The following is a 9,317-nucleotide window of genomic DNA, read 5'->3' as shown; positions in this document are numbered from 1 at the left end:
CCGATACCCTGAGGAGGTATAGCCTCCGGGCTAGCATGTCCTCACTGGGACCACTTCCTCTATATATCAGCCCTCCGGCTAGGGGGACCTAAGGGAGGCGAGCTGACCCGACCCAGCCAAGGTCCTCGGATCCCCACCACTGGCCCGCTCGGTCCCGGCCCTTAGAAGGACGACGGGTCCGGGGGTTCCCAGGGTCCTATTCTAGGCTGGCTCTTCGGGTCTTCAGCTTGACGACTGGCAAACCCGTTCAGGGGTCCACCTTATATACAGCTCCCAGGGTCACTCCGCCCCTAGCCACGCCTACTCTCTAGAACCTTCTGGAGGGACCTGGACTATTGCATAATCCCCCAGCCCCCACTGGGGGCCTGGGGTGTGTATCTCCGGTTCCCAACCACCCTCTGAGTTGTGTCCCAACTGCGTTACTTGATACAGGCCGTCCTCGCCTTTGCCCCCTGTTGACCAATGGCTGACGCGAAACCAGGTGATTAGTGGTAACCACACATGCATACATTGTTTTTTGTAATTCATTTAACACCTTTTTTTTTAGGATTACAGATGCAATCTCTAAACATTCATCTATTGTTTCGATTTAAAGCTTTCGTGACTGCAGGGATTCATCTTCTTGGTTCTTTTGGTAAAGTCACGTAGAAGGGAAGTAATAAAATAATAAAAATAAAACATAATAAAATAATTCTCACGACGTTTCGGCCACAACGCAAGCAGCCGTCCTCAGGTGGAGAACAGGTCCGTCAAGTAGACAGTCTGAATGTCACGCTCCAGGCTTGGAGCGACTATTTATGCTGGGATGGAGGAGCAAAGAGCGTCTTGACAAAATAATAATAAAACGACATGTCTCTGACCGCATCCATGAGCACAAAGCAGACCTAAAACAGGGTAGGACCAACACCTCGGCCGTGGCAGATCACTGCTATAATTCAGTGGGCTCACATGACATTGATTTCTCCAAGACAGAGGTTCTCTGCAAGCCATCTGGCTACCATGAGAGGTTCATTCATGAGGCTATTCACATATACAAACACAGAGACAATTTCAACCGAAAAGATGGATTCTGGCTTAGCAATCATTTGGAAGGATTTGATAAACCATTTCAGGTCTAAATTGATTGTGTTCACGCTTACGGTGACTTTCAGACCGCATTCCATTTTCTGCTCCCCCCCTCCTCTTTTCCGAACATAGATGGACTCGATCATCTGGCCAACTGCCAAATCGCTGTCTGTGGTGCTGACATTAGGAAAAACCGCCACTTTTTTCAAAATTTCTTGCTGTAGATTTCACACCTGCTTGTGTTGCAGTCGAAACGTCGTGAACATTTTCATTGTTTTATATTTGTATTATTTTATTATTTTCCTTCTACGTGACTTTACCGAAATAACCAAGAATATGAATCCCTGCAGTCACGAAAGCTTTAAATCTAAATTTTACATTTTATACTTATGGGATACAGTGGTGGTACGGTTGTTTGCACACTAAACCTAGCAACCTGAGTACAATTCCTGGTAATGGCTAACATAATCGATTTTGATATCCGAACCAGTCCTTGGACCTCTGTCCCAACCTTCACCAACACTGGCCAGCCAGATCAAGTATGGTCAAACAACCCCAATTAATTATATGGCAGTGCCCTGACAGGCTCAAACATATAATTCTAATTACACATTTAAATACACAATTACTTTATATGCATAGTGGTGTACAAAGGGGGAGAGGGTGTTAAAGGAAGTAAATGTCAGGAAGGGAAAATTGGTGGCTCTAAAGAAAGCTGTCTCTGGTGTGGACCATTGAGTTTCTAAGACAATGCACATAACTGTCAGAGCATGTGTTTTTTGTTTGCATGTTCACCACAAGTATATGTCGTTAATGCACGATTCCTTGCAAAGGTTTCAGTTTGGTGTTTTAACATCTTAACACCTGTTTCATTGCCAGAAATGGTCAAACCTATTCTTATATGTTGATACTGGCAAGGGAGGTCCCATGATGTCTGGTGATTGTTGAGGGTGGCCAACATAGCAAGGGTGACACTAATGGTGGAATAACAACCAGTAAGCAGAGTGGAGAAAGGGGACAGCTGATGTGCAAGGCCAGGGCTACCCTCTACTCCATGCAAAACAACTTAAATAGGCCATCATCCTTTAAAAGAAAAACAAGTGATGTTCAACAGCATAGTAAGCAGTACAGTGTATCCTTTAAGTAATGGGTGAATACACCACAAGTCCGACATTTTTAAAATCTTTATTGTCGAGCACATTTCATCCACAAAGTTTAAGGCACTTCGGCAAAGTTAAGACCATACTTTTACAAACATACCCCAATGTACGCCCAGGATGCATTCCTAAAAAACAGAAATGAAATCGAAGTAAAGAGATGAGATGGTGGATCAGTCAGGGACGCTAACGCTTGGGCGCCACTTGGCACGTAAATGTCGCCATACAGCGTAAACAATGTTGGGTCTAAATGGTAAAGTTCACAAATCTCAAGTATGTTATCGCAACGTACCACAGTACGTAAAACTGGATAAGGTATAAATAAGTTGAGTACGTTATCGTGAACGTACATAAAACGGCAGAGCGTTAAATTGGGGAATTACTGTACAGACTTAAAAAGACTCGTAAAATAAAAATACGTAAATAGGATTTTTTTTAAAACAGTAATATAATCTTCTTTCGTATGGCTGATGGAATGATCCCCGCGATGGGGTCAACACTTCGTTGAGAATAGGGGGTAAGGGTATCAAGTGGCCCAGCTGGAATGTGGCAGGAGTGGAAAAAGTTGGCAATCCCTTATCCAAGTAGGGTTTTTTGTTATCCTTTGAGCAAGTACAGGCAGGTTATAACATCCCCTGGTTGCATTTCTTTAGTAACCTACAGATTAGTGGGATGACATCACCAAAACCCCAGACAAGAACTTTGATCACTCTGCACACCCCTATCCCCGACCGGCTAGAGGCACCGAAACTTAATTATAGACTAGAAGCATACCGTCTTGTGGACAGTGAGGGATTTTGGATTATACCCAGCATTAGGTGTGGCACCTAGTCTCTTGCCTGCTGCTCCAGACTCACCTTTATCGGTGTCACTATTATATTTTCAGTAAGCCAGGTCACTCACGTGTATTGTGAGTAAAGTCTAGTGAGAACAGTCGTGACCATTCACCCGAGGCGATTCAATAGGGTTGGTCTGTCTTTAATTTTTAGACAAGCCACCCTGCCAGTTGTCATGCAGTAGCGTATCTCTGGGACAACACGGTCAGCTCACAATGTTTCAGGATGACCCCTTTATCCCGACACTCACACCTAAGCCTACGCGTTCCCAAACACTCACACACCCTTAAGGCACTTTGAGCCTTAGATGACGTTCACCACCCACTTTGGGCTTTGTGTGGTGGGGTGGTCCCTATTTATAGGACGCTGGGCACACTCAATTGTGATTGACACCTTGTTTTCTGCACACTTTCATAATTTTCAATTACTCCCTTTCCCTATACACATCCTCCCCATTATATTTTCCCTTGTTACTTGTACCATGTGACACTAGCACACTCTGGAATAAGCTCCTGGGCCAGGACATCCTCCAACAGAAATTTATTCAAATCTGCCAGGCCCCTGTGTCAGGCCCTAGATCGCTACCACTAAAGCTTATCCAATTCAAATGTATGCACGGCACCTATTTGACCAATGAAAGAGCAAATTCACAGAAGCTTCCCGAGACTGCCCTTTATTCCCTCCAGGCATGGCTCAGACATACCTTAAAGCCTTTTGGTCATGCCCAGATATACTGAAATTCTACTCCTACATTACGAATGATTTTAAATAACATCTGTGGCACTAACCTTAGCCCCTCAATCAAATCAACACGATGGGGCCTCAAACCAAACGGTGCATCAAAACACACCAGCACGCATGACTAAAAATCGTTCATCTCACTGCAAGGAAGACTATCCTGGCAAAATGGAAGAATCATGAACTTCCCTCTTGGAAAATGTGGCCCAACTCCCTCCTAGCCCTTACAGGAACGGAGCAACTTAGCCATAAGCTTAGGGGCAGGGAGCGGGAACTTAAGGCTAAATGGTCCCCGTTCCTATTGAACCTGCCGTGAAGGGGCGCATGGTCGAGGAGACGAGTGGAGGGGACAGACTCTTGATGCACCACTCCATGGACATGACATTAGGTAGTTGGCTGCCCTATGAGATTTATATTGATAACACGTTCACTCGGTGTGTATGTTATGTTACTCGGTAGATTTTCTACTCCCTTTTTCATTACTTGTGCTCTGTACCGGCCTCTTATTCAATGCAAAAATAAGTTCAAGTAAAAGTTGGCATTAATGAAAGGTAATACTTTTTTTGATTTGAGAAAGATTACAAGAACTTTTGAAAAGAGATGGGACAATTCCAAAGTCGAGCAGTGCTATGGAAGAAGCAGAAAGAGACACGGACTGGAATGAATCAGTAAGTGCTGTATCTTTTTAGGGTTCCAATTCTTGGTGATGACCCGCACTGTGTAAGAAGCAGGTGTAGCCAAATCTTCCTGCACAAAGGTACAAGAAAAGGTTCTTGAATTATATTGTGACCACAAATCCTGAAAGTTAATTGAATTATTGTCTAGTATTTAGTCACAAAAAACTTTTATTTTACAGCATTGTATAAGAGCTATTTCAAAATACAAGACATTATGATTGTATAAAACCATGTTAAAAGTATGCTCTTGCTTGCAAGCGATATCAGGGTCCTTGTACATGTTACTCCACAATCCATGGTTTGGTAATAACCCACGTTCGTGGAGGCTGGCAGCATTGAGCAATTCACTTAAAACTTGTGGAGTGGTAAACTTGCCAACCACGAAGCTATTCTGCCACCGATTTGCTTTTTTTAAAATGACACATTCATTTAAAAACATGTATTTACATGAATAAGCATTTCATTGCAATTATTTATGGGGGATTTACTCACCTCAGTTTCTAGGAGAATTAGAAACCCGATTCGACCTTTCACAGTGATAAGATGAACTGTGCAAATAAAAAAAACAATCATTATTACTTTAAGAATAGTTTGCAATTACAACTTTTGAATTTCCTCCCGAAAAAAAATACCCACATTAATATTATGGAATTAATTAATTAATCCGATTAACTAAATTAAATACTTATACTCCAAAGTGTACGCTCCCCCAACCTGTATTGACTAGAATAGTGTAGTATAATCCAGTTTATCCATATTCTTTCCTATCGTTTATAAACAGCAACAATGCAGAGATACAGAAGTTATGTGATTTCGACATGTATTTGCTTTGTTTGAGAAAAGGCGATTTAATATTTGGGGGAGTGCGAAGTTACACGGTCCATGGTTTGGAGTTCAATAGCCATAGTTGCACACAGAAGAGAGTCGGTGATTTATGTATCAGCATTTTCAGTGGTTTGCATGTGTAGGACTTGAGAAACACGCGTCATGCGTTGGATTGTGATACGGGCGCGCGGCGGACAGTGAGGGCAAACGGGGACACACGGAGCGGGGCGACATACTGTTGTTATTGTACCAATTAAGGTGGTAGGGTAATTAAGGGGGGCCTGTAGGTGTTCGGGGGTAATCGAGGACGCAGGCCGGTGATTGGACGAGAGGTATGGGTGTCAGGAATTGGCGCCTCGGTGTCTACAACAACAACACCACGTGAGGATGGGGGCTGGGGGTGAGTAGCGAAGCGGGGGATGGTCCAATTAATTAAGGGGAATTGGTTCGGGGATAAAGGCAAAGCGCGTGGGGAGAAACGGGATTTAGTTGGTGCCTGGGACGAGAAACGGACAGAGGAAGAGACAGAGCAGCAGACAAGAGAGTATAGTATACGGTAGCAGTGGACAAGAGAGTATAGTATACGGTAGCAGTGGACAAAGAGAGTATAGTATACGGTAGCAGTGGACAAAGAGAAGACAGAGTAGGGTAGCAGCGGATAAAGAGAATACAGTATAGGATAGCAGCGGAGTAACGGACCTTGGCGGAGAAGCTACGACGGAGTGAGACGGCAGAGAGAACAAAGAGCGACCGAGCTGGAGAGAGAGAGCAGAGAGGGAGGTCGCTGGAGGAGAGGAGCAGAGGGAGAGCGAGCGAAGCAAGCGGAGCGAGCGAATGGAGGGACATTGAGTGATGTTGATGGGGAGTTGTGCGTTGAAGAGAACGGAGGGACATTGAGTGATGCCGACGGAGGAGATGTGAACTATACGTGTAAATAAAGAACCGAGAAAGACAAAGAAGCTGTCGCGTCAGTACGAGTCCTACACATGGATCCGAGTTACTCCTGCCCATTGTTAAGGTGAAAGTAAAATAAACAACTAAGTCGTAAGAATGACCATTGATAAACATCAACCGCAGTCATAAACACACAAATAGCAGTGTGCAGCAAGTGTGTGGTTTGCCAAGGATGAAATTAGTGGTGCAACTATTATTTTATTTTGTTTAACCTTAAATAGTGGATAATTAAATAAATTTAAAATATAATTTCAGTGAGTGTATCAATTTAACTAATAATATATATTAATTTGGCAGGGTGGTCCAGTGGTTAGAGCGCATGGCTGTCTGTTATAATTCTGTGTTCAGAATTAAACTGAAAGCTGACTCAGCAATGTATCCCTCGGGGATTGATAAAAAAAATGTACGACCTTGTGGGAAGACACAAGTCAACCTCCGATGGAATTGCATAGGCCCGCGATAAATGTAGAGTGTTTAGCACTAGCTCGAAGATATAAGGAGATAAAAAAACATCTTGAGATGTGGTTGCATTCAGACGTTAGTCAAAATCGTATTGTAGCATAGAAACTCCGCCCCATTTTTGAGTGGGAAACCACTTTGACATTGAACTTTATTATCTGAGATGCGTCAAAACGTGTCCCGTTTGTATTAGACCATTAAGACATACTTAAACATCCAACGTGAATACATAGGTTAATAGACATTAAATTTCAATAATATATTTTAATACAAAACACTTCCAATACATATTTTCATGAATTCTCATCATGAAATAACCAAACCGAAAATGTACAGAATAAAATAGTATCGGTAAACATGTTTGCGGCTCTAGGATGAGACGTCAAATACAATAAATACTGTTGTAGTGGTCACATCCGAGACATTCCCTACAGCCAACACAAGGCAGTGTAATAGGATGACAAGCAGCCTAGAAAACCACAATGCACCACAGAAAGCACCCTTGCTGGTCATTAACCACAGAAATGCATTCATTCAGGAACTGTGGATTGGCTTAATACATGTAAGTATGGATAACAGATGAACATCACAATTGGGAATGAAATATTATTGCTTCCACAGCAGGGTGGTTGCTTATGCAGAGAAATGGATGAGCCAAATGCAAAAACTTTACACACCACCCTGCTCATAAACACCACAGCTATGTCAGAAGAGACCCGTGGAGTGATATAAACTTACCTTAAAGAGTTGCAGCCATTCATTAAATTGGTCTCATTTAGATCTTTGCTCTGGCACGTAGCTGAAGACTGAATTTCATCACAATTCTCATCCATTTCATCAGCGCTTTTCCTGTAACGGTTCACATTGAAAGCCATGAGGTACTGTATGTATTAAATAAGGTACATTCTGGACAGTTTTTAATTACCGATGTGAAATGGTCATTGCTCAATGGAATTAAATGTCATTTCATTTTTTGCGATGAACAACATTTATTTGCATGTTTACCAATGTATGCAGTTTGAACATGAATGGGGCACGCACTGTCATGTAATAAACATGGACACAACAAAATATGAATATAGATTTGTAACACTTTCCAACATTTTATGCTGGATGAGGACCTCCACACACAGTGGGGGTTGTGGGAGTTAATTGACCATACTTCAACACGCTAGTCGGTGCAGGTTAGTGAAGGCTTCCAGTATTATAGATGTGAGAGCGTGGAAATGGATTTTGCCGCACTGCCCTCTGCTGCAACCACGCAGCACTCCAGCTTCCTCTGAAGAACCTGCTGTGGTGGGTGCTCTTTCAAGCACGATCCACCAGGCTCAACACTACTTCGCTTCTGAGATCAGATGCATTCAAGGCAATTGGTTATCGATCAAAACAGATCAAAAGCCTTGATATCGAACCTGAACGTCTAGATTTGGATTTCATATTGAACCTTTTCTTTATGAAACACCAATTAAGAGCTCTCAAATGAATTAATTTGTGGCCAATATGTTGCCCACAGGCCATACGTTCCTCACCACTGTCCTAAAAGCAGTCTAATGCAACGTTTATGCGATTACAAATGAGATGCAAGCTGTGCTGTTCCTGGAATTGATTGGCTTGGTTCTTCTCCCAAGAAGATTGATTGGCTTGGATTAAGCCCCTTCCCTGCCATGCCCTGCATGGCTGGAAGGCAACAATCCATACAAAAAAATATAAAGAACTTTTGTTTGGGTTTTCTCAATGTTTTGAATTTTTTTACTATGAAGTCACCACTGTTTCCATCCTAGCTAAAGCAGGTCGAGTGGCTGATCGCACCTTTCTTGACCTAGTGCCCCACTGCCATGGGAACCCCGACTTGACCCACTTTTCCAGTTCCCAAACATAGGTCAGTCCACTATTAAATAAATATGGGAGTGCGGTATATATTTTTTCCCTATATGAAGCTCTGTGAGGTGGCTAAATCTGGCTTTTTATGCGAGTTCCTTGCTATCACTTGTATTCACCATCTGGTCGAATAGTTACAAAAGTGAAACATGGAGAAAAATGCAAAGTACGTACATGTTGATGTTATTTTGGTCCGTTGCAGCCAACTAATAAGAAACAAGTTAAAATCACATCCTCAATGTTAAAGTGTTATAAAGATTTAGCGGTTGTGATTGCAGACATAAACAGATACATTTTAACACATAGGCTTTACGCGACCAATATTATCCAAAAGAGGTTTTTTTGGGTTAGAGCGCATAAATATAAATGTGTCATATTATGGGTAAAAGATAGAAGTCATAACAGGTATTACACACAGGTACTGCCGGGGTCATGCATAGCGATAAAACAAAAAACATTCTCAGAAACAACGTAGAAAGTGAATGTTAGTACCAGTTACCACTTGTTGCCACATCAGCAATTTCAACAATTTCCTTTAAATTAAAATGACAGCCTACAAAATACCGATTGGTACATAGCAATGTAAATTGATATCTTACTTATTTTTAAGTCACACACACTAACAAGATGAACATACAAATGCTACAAATGTTGAGACCAAAATAATTACGGGAAAGTTCACAGTAACTAATAAGTCCAAAAGAGCCAGCATACAGATTGATAAATAA

General features: G+C 42.2%; 1 protein-coding gene across 2 annotated transcripts in view; it reads right to left on the bottom strand.

The window, feature by feature from the left end:
• Nucleotides 1-2,236: 2,236 nt before the first annotated feature.
• The window catches only part of LOC144724447 (uncharacterized), a 31,557-nt gene continuing 24,476 nt past the window's right edge, over nucleotides 2,237-9,317 (bottom strand). The window contains exons 7-10 of one of the 2 annotated variants that reach the window (XM_078603579.1): nucleotides 8,764-8,795; nucleotides 7,450-7,560; nucleotides 4,966-5,021; nucleotides 2,237-4,543 (exon numbers count right to left, since the gene is read on the bottom strand). In XM_078603579.1, coding sequence (XP_078459705.1) covers nucleotides 4,967-5,021; nucleotides 7,450-7,560; nucleotides 8,764-8,795 — 198 coding nt within the window. In that variant the 3' untranslated portion in view covers nucleotides 2,237-4,543; nucleotide 4,966. The remainder of the gene's footprint in view (nucleotides 4,544-4,965; nucleotides 5,022-7,449; nucleotides 7,561-8,763; nucleotides 8,796-9,317) is intronic. The other variant, XM_078603580.1, reaches the window with a different exon arrangement.

The sequence above is a fragment of the Lampetra planeri genome, chromosome 20, assembly GCF_965212315.1.
Source record: "Lampetra planeri chromosome 20, kcLamPlan1.2.h2, whole genome shotgun sequence".
NCBI lineage: Eukaryota > Metazoa > Chordata > Hyperoartia > Petromyzontiformes > Petromyzontidae > Lampetra > Lampetra planeri.
This window is presented reverse-complemented; position numbering and strand designations above follow the sequence as displayed.